We start from the raw sequence: 14,985 nt of genomic DNA, 5'->3' as shown, positions 1-14,985 counted from the left end.
ATGATCTTCTTATTGCCTCTGACAGTGGACTCATCTCTGTGCTTGTCCTGCTAGACCTCAGTGCAGCGTTCGATACTGTTGACCATAATATCCTATTAGAGCGATTAGAACATGCTGTAGGTATTACAGGTACTGTGCTACAGTGGTTTGTATCATATCTATCTAATAGACTCCAATTTGTGCATGTAAATGGAGAGTCCTCTTCACACACTGAGGTTAATTATGGAGTTCCACAGCGTTCAGTGCTAGGACCAATTCTGGTTACATTATACATGCTTCCCTTAGGCAGCATCATTAGAAGACATAGTATACATTTTCACTGCTATGCTGATGACACTCGCTCTATCTATCTATGAAGCCAGATAACACACACCAATTAGTTAAACTGCAGGAATGTCTTAAAGACATAAAGACCTGGATGGCCGCTAACTTTCTGCTTCTTAATTCAGATAAAACTGAGGTTATTGTACTCGGCCCTGAAAATCTTAGAAATATGGTATCTAACCAGATTCTTACTCTGGATGGCATTACCTTGGCCTCCAGTAATGCTGTGAAGAACCTTGGAGTCATTTTTGACCAGGAATGTCCTTCAATGCACATATTAAACAAATATGTAAGACTGCTTTCTTCCATTTGCGCAACATCTTTAAAATTAGAAATATCCTGTCTCAGATTGACGCTGAAAAACTAGTTCATGCATTTATTACTTCTAGGCTGGACTACTGCAATTCATTATTATCAGGATGTCCAAAAAACTCACTGAAAAGCCTTCAGTTAATCCAAAATGCTGCAGCAAGAGTCCTGACAGGGACTAGAAAGAGAGAGCATATTTCTCCTGTATTGGCTTCCCTTCATTGGCTTCCTTTTAAATCCAGAATTGAATTCAAAATCCTGCTCCTCACATACAAGGTCTTAAATAATCAGGGCCCATCTTATCTTAATGACCTTGTAGTAGCATATCACCCTATTAGAGCACTTCGCTCTCGCACTGCAGGCTTACTTGTTGTTCTTAGAGTATTTGGGAGGGAGAGCCTTCAGTTTTCAGGCCCCTCTTCTGTGGAACCAGCTTCCAGTTTGGATTTAGAGACAGACACTATCTCTACTTTCAAGATTAGGCTTAAAACTTTCCTTTTTGCTAACGCTGGACCAGGTGACCCTGAATCCTCCCTTAGTTATGCTGCAATAGGCACAGGCTGTTGGGGGATTCCCATCATGCATTGAGTTTTTCCTTTCCAGTCACCTTTCTCACTCACTATGCGTTAATAGACCTCTCTGCACTTAATCGTACCTGTTATTAATCTCTGTTACATATGATTGTTGGGTTTTTCTCTGTATCTATTATGTATCTACTATTGTAGGATCTACTGTACAATATAAAGCACCTTGAGGTGACTGTTGTTGTGATTTGGTGCTATATAAATAAAATTGAATTGAATTGAATTGAATTGAAATTCTGGTTCCATGCTGACGTGATAGCATCGTGCAGTTGCTGTAGATTTGGTGGCAGCACATTCATAAAGACAAACCTCCAGTTCAGCCACATCCCAAAGCTGGTCTGGTGGATTTAGGCTGTGGTGGCTGTGGAAGCCATTTGAGCACATTGAGCTTGTCATGTAAATATAATAGTGTGAGGTTATTTGAACTCACACGTGGTGGGTGTTCCTGCTGGAATCAGCCAATAGAAGATTAAAACATTAGAGTGATGAAGAGTTGCATATAGTCAACAGCAATACTCAGGATGCTCAGCTGGTGCTTAATAAACCATGGTGAGGCAAAACACGCAGAGTCTGTGTGAAAGTTACTGCATATATGTTCAGTGCAGACAGATATATAGTGCATATAGTTATATAGGTATAAATGTCATCCAAAAATCTCCCCAGCCCTTTCCTGTCACTCTTCATTATATCTATCAAAAAAGGACCCAATATTATTTTCTTTAAAGAAAATGAATGTGCAGCCACCAAATCTACAGCAGCTGCACGATGCTATCACATCAACTTGAACCAAAATAACTGAGGAATGTTTGCAGCACCTGTTGAAAGTTAAAGTGGGTCCAACACAGTATTAGTGAGGCATAATGGGTAAAGTCTCCTGTTAGTACAAAGTATATAATATGTAGCAGTGGTGTACATTAATGAGTCGAAGAAGAAAAACAAATAAAAATAGTAACAATAACAATAGAAATAAACTTTCTGTCACTTTTGGCAAAAACCAGCAGTCATTTAGTCAAAGTAGAAATTTCTGTCACCATTTGCTGTGTTGTGCTTTGAACCATTTTCTGTCAGTCTAGATTTCAAGCAGACTCCTGATAGAGATCAGACTTGGGGACGTACAGGAAGCAACACCTTTTTTTTCTCTCTTTCTGTTCTCATCATTAACGGACTGCAGAACTTTTGATAGTTAGTTCATTTCTGCATACCTAAAGGGATCGCAGCAATAAACGGGGAAAGGGAGCCTTGAAGTATAATTCCTGACTTGACCTGGTTGGATGAGCCTTCACTGAGATATCACAATGTCAGGTAATTATCTTTCAACATTAATCCACAATTTAGACTATTTAAAGTGTCATTTTTTACAGAGTTCTTGGAAATTTACTTGGGTTAAAGTGTAATGTTCAAAGCTGCACGCATTGTCACAGAGATCTAAAACCAAATGCTGTGACTGAAACTATGTCAAAGTTACTTCGTGATTTCTAATTTCATGTTAAATCTGTAGATCTTATTTTTACTGTTGTTTTTTTAATAGTAGTTAAAAACAACACTGCCACAATGCCTTAATACAACTTTTACAAGTGCTGTTATCTCCATCCATGTATCTGTTACTTTCAGAATAATAATGGTAATATTGTAAAATCATGGTAATAGTGTTAAAACCTTTCACCACATCCAAAACAATGCTTACATTGAAAATTACAATAACACAGATAAACAAACCCAATAGTTGGTCGTAGGTTTATTATGGAATACCATCTTTGTCTAATAATTTTAATCCCCACAGAACCAGTTATCAGATTTGTTACAATAATGGTGCAGGTTTAAATCATAGACAGTGTGAAGAAGATTTAAATCCTATTTTTATTTTTTAAAAAGAAGCATTTTATGGATTAACAATGTTCCCAAGGAGGGAGTACCAATGAGCACCAATAGGTGGCAAAATCACCCCCACTGTCAACTGCCTGGGGGGCCAAACAAGCAGAAGTGAATGGATTATTTGTGGTGCTCAAAGCAAAAGAAAACCTCCTTTAAAACAGAAACATGTCATCAGTAATAGGTTGGCAATTCAGGCTGCACTTGATAAGGGTTGAAACGGCATTACGAAACCAAACCTAATACTTTGATGCAATGAGCATTCAAAAATAAATCAAGTAAAGCTCTAACGGTAGCATGTGTTTACAGCAGTAAAGAAGTCTTTGATATACTGTTATGCATCTTAACTGTCGCAGCCTGTGCTGAAATTAATATAAAAAATAATAATAGTAAATCTTTCTCTTTCTTTCTGCAGAAGAAAACACCACATTCTATGATTAATCTGAGAACGACACAGGCTTTACTCCCACCTGCATAACTGAAGTAAAGGACTTTAACAAAGTGTTTCTCAACACTCTCTACAGTTTGGTTTTCATCCTGGGCTTCATAGGTAGGTGTGTCCTCTTGTGTGTATGCTGTGGAGATTATGAGTTTCTACACATTGCACAGACCTCCTTTTCTGGGAATTTCCATTTTGCACTTCCATTTTGCACATTTTGCATACATACTTTACAATATGTATGTAGGTGTGTGTATGTGAGACACAGATGAAACGGGAAAGAAAGAATGTTGTTCAACATGTAACAGTGTGACAGGTAGGGCTGGGCCATATCATACCGTTCACGGTAATAGCGGTATAATGTTGAGCAACGATAGGAAAATGAAATATCGCGTTAGAATACGGGTAAAACGTGCATGCGCAGTGCCTTTGTTTTCATACGCACATGCAGGAAAAAGCATGGCGGCGACAGAGAACGAGAAGGGCGGAAGCGGATCGTTGAATGAAAGGGATGAACCAGAATTGGTTTGTAAAAATGCTGAAACTTCAGTGGTGTGGAACTGATTTAGCTTTCGTCTGTCAGATACACAACAAAGCACTATTTTTGTTAGAGCATGCTAGCGGACTGTTTTTTGGAAAATACGGAGCACATAAAATCAATCCTTTGATTTTTCTGAAAATCGACAGTGCCCCTTATAATCCCGTGTGCCTTATGTATGAATTCTGGTTGTGTTTAATGACCCGAAACGATTTTATGTACACGGCGCTCAAAAATCTGTCAAATGTTTTAGTACGACTTTGCTAAGCCACGAAGCCGCACCGCTTGATGGATTGTCTGAGCATCACGGCTACCGTAGGCAGGAGCCTCGCGGAGTGATACGTACTGTGCTTCAACATAATATTACCGTATTGTTTGTGTATAACCTCTTTTTAAGTTTTGTGGATATTATAAATGGTTATGCTGAGGATATGTCAGTCAATTTCCACTGGAAATGCCTTTTGGTTAAACTGTCAGCAAGGAATTTGCACTGTTACATTTTTACATAACTTTAATGCACATAAAAAACAGCTGCTTGTTTAATTGAAAATAAAATGATGGGTTTTTTTTGCACTAATAAAGTTGTGGAGTTGTAAAGTATTTTGTCTAGTGTCAATTATATCGTCAGTTATATCGTTATCGCAAATTTTCAAATGTATATCGTGATAAATATTTTTGGTCATATCGCCCTGCTCTACTGACAGGTACATATATTACGTCTTTTATTCCAAAGGTAATGGGCTAGTGGTGTGTGTCCTGGTGAAGCATCGCAATCAGAGCAACCTGACAGACATCTGCCTCTTCAACCTGGCTCTCTCTGACCTCCTCTTCGTCTTCACGCTGCCTTTCTACTCTCACAATGCCAGGGTCGGCCAGTGGGCTTTTGGAGACTTCATGTGCCGTTTGATCTCCGGCTCTCACCACATTGGCTTCTTCAGCAGCATCTTCTTCATGGTTGTTATGACGCTGGAGCGCTACATGATCATTGTCCACGCTCACAGGGTTGCACGCTATCGCACAAAGAGGGCAGCCATCATTCTGACCGTGCTCGTTTGGATGCTGAGCTTGTTTGTGTCTCTGCCAGATTTCATCTTCATAAAGGCAAAAGAACAGGAATCCCAAGGGGTGGAGTGTGACTACCCCGAGGAGAGCAACATCTGGGAGCGTTACAGCCTGTTCACCATAAATGTGCTGGGTCTCATCATTCCCTTGCTGGTGATGGTAGGTTGCTACTCCAGGATCATTCCCACGCTGGTGAGCATGAAGACCGCAAAGAAGCACCGCATCGTCAAGCTGATCATCTGCATAGTGCTTGCATTTTTCTTACTATGGGCTCCATATAACATTTCCCTTTTCCTGGAGTTTCTTCAGAAAAGAGGAATAATCCTCAATGATGAAACCTGGTACAAAAATATAAGGCTGTCAAAAACAGTGACCGAGGCCTTAGCTTATACTCACTGCTGTCTGAATCCCATCATTTATGCTTTTGTGGGAGAGAAGTTTATGAGACGAGCCTTGCAGCTGCTGAAAAAGTTTGTGCCTTTTTATGGAAGATATTTGTCAGACAGCTCATTCAGGAGAAGCTCAGTTATGTCCAGGGGCTCTGAAGTCACCTCTGCTTCTTTGAAACTATAGAAGGTGGAGGGCAGTTGTAATTGTTTTTGTCATGAATGTTTTAGTGTTCAGTTTCAGTGTTTTTCCTGTTAGTTTTGTTTGTTTGTCACTTTGCCACATACCACCAGTGTTTTTCACCAGTGTCTCTCCTTTAAAGTTTGTCTGTACACCTTTAGATCCTGCTAATGTTGTTATGGCCATAAGATTTCAAATGTGTTATAAACGACACTATCCTGTTACCATAGCCATATGTTTTAGAGAATCTCACGTCTTTTCCAAACTCTGTGCAATGCCCTTTCTTCTTCTGCTCAGGCTTAATGAAACTTGCTTAAACCGAACCTTTTGTTTACAACAGTATTTGCAACAATCTGTTAGTTTGTTTTTTGTCACACATCTTTAATGAACTTGTGGAAAAGTGGCTTATTCAAATGTATGGAACTCTGAAGTTGGGTTTTTTAATAACTTTTGAAAAAAATGCTTTTTGCCAGCATTTATAATGGAATTTGATTGGAAACAAACTTTCCAGTGTTGGTTTTTGTCTCATATATATATATATATATATATATATATATATATATATATATATATACATATATATATATATATATATACACATATATGTGTGTGTGTGTGTAATATACAGTGGACTGACCTACTTTTACTACCTTTTACTTTTACATTGTAAATAAATTCTTTTCTTTTGCCTCAGTAACTTTGACTCCCATTTCAGATGGGGTTTTGGTTTTTTGTAACGTGCCTGCACACTGTACTGTTTTCCAGGTATCGATCTTATGCACGCTTATGTTATGTTATGATACTTGTACTTGTACTTGTACTTGGACTGTTCATGAATCAAGGCTGGCATCCACTCGTCTCTTGTCCTCATTTTCTATCAGAAGTTTTCTTAAGTCAAAACATTTTACTGCAGATCTTGAATTTACTCAAAATAAAAATCACATTGGGTTCTTAATTGTCCCTGTGACATCGGGGAAGTACGCTTAAGAGCAGCTTAAGTGGTAATATTCTACATTCATTCCATATGTTTGTATCTCAACTTGAACAAAGTTCAATTCCTAAAATTAAAATAACTCAAATAAAAACTTGTTACAACCAAAATATGTAGAAGAGCATCGCTGAATGTATAATATACATTGACCCAGATGTGCTACAGCAGCAGAAGACCACACTGGATGCCATTCCGATCAACAGATCAAGAAACTGAGGCAGCAGTTTGCTCTACATAGTTTGGACAACTGAAGACTGGAAAATGCTGTCAGTTCATATTATTCTTGAGTTCTGCTGCCATACTTGGATGGTAGGGACATGATGTCAGATGTTAGAATTGGGTATAGACAACATGAAAGGATGGATCGATCCTTCCTTGTATCAACAGTTCATGGTGCTGCTGCTGGTGTAATGGTGTGGGGAATATTTTCGTGGAAACGTTTGTGACCCTCAGCACCAACTGAGCATCCTGAGTATTGCTTTTGACTATGTGCATCACTGTAGAGTTTCCGTCTTCTGATGGCTGATTCCAGCAGGAGCACCCACCATGTCATAGAGTTCAAATCACCACACACTGTTATTTTTACATGACAAGTTCAATGTGCTCAAACGGCTTCCACAGCCATCACAGCCTAAATCCACCAGACCAGCTTTGGGATGTGGCTGAACTGGAGGTTTGTCTTCATGAATGTGCTGCCACCGGAGCACATTCATAATGTGCTCCGTTACCAGAGCTGGAAAGTGAGTTATTCAGGAGAACTCTCCCCAGCATTAACTGCCCTGCTACTGTACCACCTTAATAAACCATGGTGAGGAAAAACATCTTGTGCTTAAGAGTCTGTGTGAAAGTTACTGCATATATGTTCAGTGCAGACAGATATATAGTGCAAATGGTTATATAGGTATATAAGTCATCCAAAAATCCCCCTGCCCCCCCTTCCCTGTCACTCTTCATTATATCTATCAAAAAAGGACCCAATATTATTTTCTTTAAAGAAAATGAATGTGCAGCCACCAAATCTACAGCAGCTGCACGATGCTATCACATCAACTTGAACCAAAATAACTGAGGAATGTTTGCAGCACCTGTTGAAAGTTAAAGTGGGTCCAACACAGTATTAGTGAGGCATAATGGGTAAAGTCTCCTGTTAGTACAAAGTATATAATATGTAGCAGTGGTGTACATTAATGAGTCGAAGAAGAAAAACAAATAAAAATAGTAACAATAACAATAGAAATAAACTTTCTGTCACTTTTGGCAAAAACCAGCAGTCATTTAGTCAAAGTAGAAATTTCTGTCACCATTTGCTGTGTTGTGCTTTGAACCATTTTCTGTCAGTCTAGATTTCAAGCAGACTCCTGATAAAGATCAGACTTGGGGACGTACAGGAAGCAACACCTTTTTTTTCTCTCTTTCTGTTCTCATCATTAACGGACTGCAGAACTTTTGATAGTTAGTTCATTTCTGCATACCTAAAGGGATCGCAGCAATAAACGGGGAAAGGGAGCCTTGAAGTATAATTCCTGACTTGACCTGGTTGGATGAGCCTTCACTGAGATATCACAATGTCAGGTAATTATCTTTCAACATTAATCCACAATTTAGACTATTTAAAGTGTCATTTTTTACAGAGTTCTTGGAAATTTACTTGGGTTAAAGTGTAATGTTCAAAGCTGCACGCATTGTCACAGAGATCTAAAACCAAATGCTGTGACTGAAACTATGTCAAAGTTACTTCGTGATTTCTAATTTCATGTTAAATCTGTAGATCTTATTTTTACTGTTGTTTTTTTAATAGTAGTTAAAAACAACACTGCCACAATGCCTTAATACAACTTTTACAAGTGCTGTTATCTCCATCCATGTATCTGTTACTTTCAGAATAATAATGGTAATATTGTAAAATCATGGTAATAGTGTTAAAACCTTTCACCACATCCAAAACAATGCTTACATTGAAAATTACAATAACACAGATAAACAAACCCAATAGTTGGTCGTAGGTTTATTATGGAATACCATCTTTGTCTAATAATTTTAATCCCCACAGAACCAGTTATCAGATTTGTTACAATAATGGTGCAGGTTTAAATCATAGACAGTGTGAAGAAGATTTAAATCCTATTTTTATTTTTTAAAAAGAAGCATTTTATGGATTAACGATGTTCCCAAGGAGGGAGTACCAATGAGCACCAATAGGTGGCAAAATCACCCCCACTGTCAACTGCCTGGGGGGCCAAACCAGCAGACGTGAATGGATTATTTGTGGTGCTCAAAGCAAAAGAAAACCTCCTTTAAAACAGAAACATGTCATCAGTAATAGGTTGGCAATTCAGGCTGCACTTGATAAGGGTTGAAACGGCATTACGAAATGCCGTTTCAATAGAAACGGCATTTCGAAATAATGCCGTTTATAGAAATAATAAAGTTAATAACAAATCTTTCTCTCTCTTTCTGCAGACGAAAACACCACACCCTATGATTATTCATATTACTTGGAGCTTCCTAACGACACAGACCATTCTCCTGCCAACCTAAGTGATGTAAAGGACTTTAGCAAAGTGTTTCTCACCACTCTCTACAGTTTGGTTTTCATCATGGGCTTCATAGGTAGGTGTGTCCTCTTGTGTGTATGCTGTGGAGATTATGAGTTTCTACACATTGCACAGACCTCCTTTTCTGGGAATTTCCAACTTGCTGACTTCTAACTATGTATGTAGATGTGTGTATGTAAGACACAGATGAAACGGGAAAGAGAGAATGTTGTTCAACATGTAACAGTGTGACAGGTACACTTATTGCGTTTTGTCTCCCAAAGGTAACGGGCTAGTGGTGTGTGTCCTGGTGAAGCATCGCAATCAGAGCAACCTGACAGACATCTGCCTCTTCAACCTGGCTCTCTCTGACCTCCTCTTCATCTTCACACTGCCTTTCTACTCTCACAATGCCAGGGTCGGCCAGTGGGCTTTTGGAGACTTCATGTGCCGTTTGATCTCCGGCTCTCACCACATTGGCTTCTTCAGCAGCATCTTCTTCATGGTTGTCATGACGCTGGACCGCTACATGATCATTGTGCACGCTCACAGGGTTGCACGTTATCGCACAAAGAGGGTAGCCATCATTCTGACCGTGCTCGTTTGGATGCTGAGCTTGTTTGTGTCTCTGCCAGATTTTATCTTCATAAAGGCAAAAGAACAGGAATCCCAAGGGGTGGAGTGTGACTACCCCGAGGAGAGCAACGTCTGGGAGCGTTACAGTCTGTTCACCATAAATGTGCTGGGTCTCATCATTCCCTTGCTGGTGATGGTAGGTTGCTACTCCAGAATCATTCCCACGCTGGTGAGCATGAGGACCGCAAAGAAGCACCGCATCGTCAAGCTGATCATCTGCATAGTGCTTGCATTTTTCTTACTATGGGCTCCATATAACATTTCCCTTTTCCTGGAGTTTCTTCAGAAAAGAGGAATAATCCACAATGATGAAACCTGGTACAAAAATATAAGCCTGTCAAAAACAGTGACCGAGGCCTTAGCTTACACTCACTGCTGTCTGAATCCCATCATTTATGCTTTTGTGGGAGAGAAGTTTATGAGACGAGCCTTGCAGCTGCTGAAAAAGTTTGTGCCTTTTTATGGAAGATATTTGTCAGACAGCTCATTCAGGAGAAGCTCAGTTATGTCCAGGGGCTCTGAAGTCACCTCTGCTTCTTTGAAACTATAGAAGGTGGAGGGCAGTTGTAATTGTTTTTGTCATGAATGTTTTAGTGTTCAGTTTCAGTGTTTTTCCTGTTAGTTTTGTTTGTTTGTCACTTTGCCACATACCACCAGTGTTTTTCACCAGTGTCTCTCCTTTAAAGTTTGTCTGTACACCTTTAGATCCTGCTAATGTTGTTATGACCATAAGATTTCAGATGTGTTATAAATGACTGTGAAAAGGGGTTTATTCAAATGTATGGCATTCTGAAGTTGGGAATTTGATGTTAAAGAAACTTTCCAGTGTTGATTTTTTTCTCACTTTTTAAATATATATATATAATATACAGTGGTCTGACCTACTTTTACTATCTTTTACTTTTACATTGTAAATAAATTCTTTTCTTTTGCCTCAATAACTTTGACTCCCATTTCAGTTGGGTTTTTGTTTTTGCTCTTTTTTTATTCTGCCTGCATACTGTACTGTTTTCCAGGTATTGATCTTATGCACACTTATGTTTTGTATGACACTTGTACCTGTACTTGGACTGTTCATGAATCAAGGCTGGCATCCACTCACTGTCCTCATTTTGTATCAGAATTTTCTTAAATCAAAACATTTTACTGCAGATCTTGAATTTACTCAAAATAAAAATCACATTGGGTTCTTAATTGTGACATCAGGGAAGTACATTGAAGAGCAGCTTGAAGTGGTCACATTCATTCTATATGCTTTTATCTCAAGTTAAGCAAATTTCACTTCCTACAATATTTAACTGATAAAATGAAAATTCTGCATCCACTCATGAATTGTGAAATGATCAAATTCATTTGTCCCAGATTAATTTATTAGACAAGTAATTGTTCACTATCATGAAAGCTTTGTAGTTATTGATGAGCTTCTATTAACACAGAATCAAATTATTTTCATTTGAATACATTTTCCCTTTCCTATATAAATCTAATGATCACACACGAAGGGACAATTGTTGAAAACGTACACCAACAACTTTGTGTGAGAGAAATGAAGTTGCAGGGAAGCACAAGTACACATATTTGCATAAACTTACCTTATACTTTTAGCTTACCCTACCTTATACATTTCACTTCAGAAAGAGAAAGACTTTTTATTTTTTTATCCCATGCATTGACACAACACTGCAAGAGATAAACAGGTAACATACGGCTCCGCAGGCTAGGCCCACTATGCTACCCAAGCCTGCCCTGGAAAATGAGCAAGAGACACATAGCTGAAGCCTTACTGGCTCGGACGTCGCATCATGTGTTGAGGAACCAGGACACACTGATGAGAAGTAGGCTACTGAAGTATCAAGGCATAAGTGGACAAGCACTGAGAATAGATGTTGGAATGCTACTACACCCAATATATAGAGTAATGGCAAAACATCTGACAGCTATGTGTTTAAACATCCTTAATTGGCAACTGCTATCACAACTAGAGATTGATGAGTTACAACACAAATGATACGGCAAGGGGTGCTAGCATGTCAGGTCAGGAGGGAGATATCATCACCCCACCCTCAAAGATTGGCCACCGAGCCCCAAGAACAATTAGTGCATTAAAGGCATTTAATACAAGAGCAGCTTACATGAGAGACAGGCTCATAGCTAAGGTGGAAACCTGGACACTTCATGGTCGATTACCAAGATTACATTAAGTACACCTGAAAGTCTGCTAAAAGAGATGTGAATGTAGCATTTTGGACAATCCCTACTGCGACCATCACTGAAAACAAGCAGCTGAACGACACAATGGCAACAATGATCCTTGAGATGTTGGCTACAAGATGAACAGCCACATAGAGCAGTGCTCTTTATGAAAAAGGAGATTGGAGGTAAAGATCAAGGCAGCACGGAGGGAGGTTAGCCAATTCTAAGAGTGGCTTATACGTGTGGCAGAAAGATGCAATAAAGAAAGGGATGTACTAAGAAGTGCAACTAGCTGCCAATAGCTTAGGCCCTAGGAGCTCCCAAGCAAGACTCAAAGCATTGGCTAGCTGCTTGAAGAGGTACCAGAGAGACAGAAGCCAGTAGAAAACCCAGATGTTCTCCACTGAACCATCAAAGATGCAATCCCAGTGGCACTTCACTCCATAAATGTTTGGCAGTGCAAATGAATGAGCTGTTAATGGATGAGAGCTAGCCAGAACGGCTAACGGCTATATTAACTCGAAAAACTGATGTACTATTAGCTTTCAGTGTAAACTAGACATTCATAAATAAATAACAAAAACATATAGGCTGTGTTCAGAAATCAAAGCTGGAAGGCTGCTGCACCTGTCCCTTTAAACAAGAGGTTTGTAAGTAGCACAGAAGGACCCAACTGGAGTAACTTGTTCTGTACACAACATGACAAGTGACAAACACACTCTTTAGCTTCTGACTTTCTCTCTGAGATGCAACCTTACTTTTAAATGCATACATTTTTTCAGCGCAGTCTCATTTTCACAGTTCTGTTGCTAATCTTGACAATCTGTCTATTTTGCATTGGCCAATTTGTGAAAAACGCACAAAATATTGAGAGGAGGAGGGATTTTGTATTTTTTATGGGTCAGAGTAATTTTTCATGTTGTTTTTGTTTTTGAGTTAAAATCTCAAAAAAAAATTTGATTATAGAAATGCACTCATTAACAAGCTGAAGGTAATAGCTTTCTTTGAATCAGTTTTTCACTGTGATGCTAAAACCATGTGTTAGCTAGGTAAAAGTGCTTATCAAGAGGTCAGCTTAGGTGACAACCAGGCCCCTGAGAATGAGAAATGGTTTTACAGTTATGTATTTGTATTTCTTTGTTGGATAAGCAGCTTGTATTAAGCCATATAGCAATAGCTGGCCCACGAAGCAGGGCTTCAATGTGTTGTCTGCAAAAACTGATCACTCAAAGATTATATCTCTGACAATCCGGTATGCACATTTGTCATAAATGAGTTGTGTGACTAATGCACAGGTTTGCTAGATAAAGACTAGCAAGCTTAAAAACTAGGCTGCCTTTCCTTATCTGGATGATCTAGCATGCATCAAGATTTTTTACACTGACTTGCTCACTGTCGCTCAGGTTATCATGCATAAAAACAGTTTGTCTTTTAAAAGATACTTTTGGCCTTTTTGAAATTATATCAATGATACATCAGTACAAAATGCAGTCATGGTGGAGTGTGCCGACTGTTCTCAGTTGTTTTTGTGATTTTTAATAAAGGTTACATTATTAAAGCACTTGTATTTAAATGAGGCAGTGTTTATTTCTAAACTTGTTTTATGTCTCTATCTGAAAAAAATATAGAATAAAATAAAGCCTTTTTTTTTTTTTTTTACATAACCAGGGACAACCAGCCCCATACTGTGTGACAAACAGCCCCATGATGGAATTGGTTGTCACAAAGTGTTAGAGTGTGGTAATTACTTTTTGTTACAGTTAATTGCAAACATGATAAGCAGACCCATTTTGAGCCAGCCCGAACCTTAAACTTCAACTTAATGAAGGAATTGGTATTTAAGGATGTTTCAACGATCAACAATTTTAGCAGTACTAAAAAGTGGGCCAATGGATGTTGGTCTATGCCAGACCTTCCCAAAGTGTGGGGCCCGCCATGAAAAGGAAGGGGGGGGGGGACAAAACGCTTGGACACTGCTAGCATGGGGCGGCCACAGAAACGCAAAGCAGGAAATGAAGCATCGCTGAATATGTTTCCAAACCAACTTCATTCTAAGCCAAAGACTAAAAAATATGGTGAAGCATATCTGCCCTTTGGTTTCACCTGCACAAGTGCCGAGGTAGGTCTCCCCTGCAGAATTGGTTTTTGCTGGGCTCTTCGGACAAACAGTATCCCACGTTCTTGATTTTTAGTTCAAACACTTGTTGTAATGACTAACTACTCCTGGCATTTTAGAGATGTTAGCTCTTTATACAGTAAAGTTACAGTGGGATACAAATAACATCAGGCTAATCCTGCCACGATTTGGTCCCCCTGTCTAAATCACGGACTAACAGTATCCCACAGCTGTTTATGTTTTTCAACCCATTTTGCACAGAGAGGCATTTTTTGAAAATGAATTGATAGCAATGTTGAATATTATAGCACATGAAAAAAACAACAACAACTACACATAAAATAATCACACCGTGATGCCTCTGCCTTTCTAAATGGAGGGACAGTAACTGCGTGTGTATGTAAGCCTGTAAAAACCGAAGACAGTCAGATTAACAGTATTTTGTCTCTATCTGCCATTCTGCAATTCACCTCATGTAAACAATAACATGGCGCACAGCGTGACGTGGAAGGCACATACCTTTGACGTTGTGTGACAAACTCTGTATTCCTCATAAACGCAAAAAAGGAGTTTTAAAAAATCTCTATTTTCGGTGATTCGAAACGCCGTTTACGTGTGAACGAAACAGCTGCATTGTCAAAAATACTCGTGTAGGTGTGGAGATAGCATAAAAGAGTTAGTAGTTTATTTTATTACTACCTGTAATTTATTGCAGGTTACTTGTATTTGCTTAATTGTTTACTAAATGTTTGAGGTGTGAAATAAACCGCAATGGAGCTAAATAAGGGTGTGTGGTTGGAAGATGTGTTTGTACGTGTGCACG

At 39.0% G+C, this 14,985-nt stretch overlaps 1 protein-coding gene and 1 pseudogene across 2 annotated transcripts; both read left to right on the top strand.

The window, feature by feature from the left end:
- The first annotated feature begins 2,077 nt into the window (after positions 1-2,077).
- On the top strand, positions 2,078-7,610 carry LOC146507848 (C-C chemokine receptor type 2-like; annotated as a pseudogene). Its single transcript, XR_014876940.1, has 3 exons — positions 2,078-2,081; positions 3,502-3,636; positions 4,797-7,610. The product of XR_014876940.1 is annotated as a C-C chemokine receptor type 2-like (transcript).
- A 149-nt stretch (positions 7,611-7,759) lies between these two features.
- On the top strand, positions 7,760-14,978 carry LOC146507847 (C-C chemokine receptor type 2-like). The gene is made up of 3 exons (XM_085176278.1): positions 7,760-8,255; positions 9,144-9,293; positions 9,502-14,978. The coding sequence occupies exons 1-3, from the start codon at positions 8,249-8,251 to the stop codon at positions 10,401-10,403; spliced, it is 1,059 nt and encodes a 352-aa protein (XP_085032404.1). The 5' UTR covers positions 7,760-8,248; the 3' UTR covers positions 10,404-14,978.
- The last annotated feature ends 7 nt before the right edge of the window (positions 14,979-14,985 follow it).

This window comes from Neolamprologus multifasciatus, chromosome 11 (assembly GCF_963576455.1).
Source record: "Neolamprologus multifasciatus chromosome 11, fNeoMul1.2, whole genome shotgun sequence".
Classification (NCBI taxonomy): domain Eukaryota; kingdom Metazoa; phylum Chordata; class Actinopteri; order Cichliformes; family Cichlidae; genus Neolamprologus; species Neolamprologus multifasciatus.
This window is presented reverse-complemented; position numbering and strand designations above follow the sequence as displayed.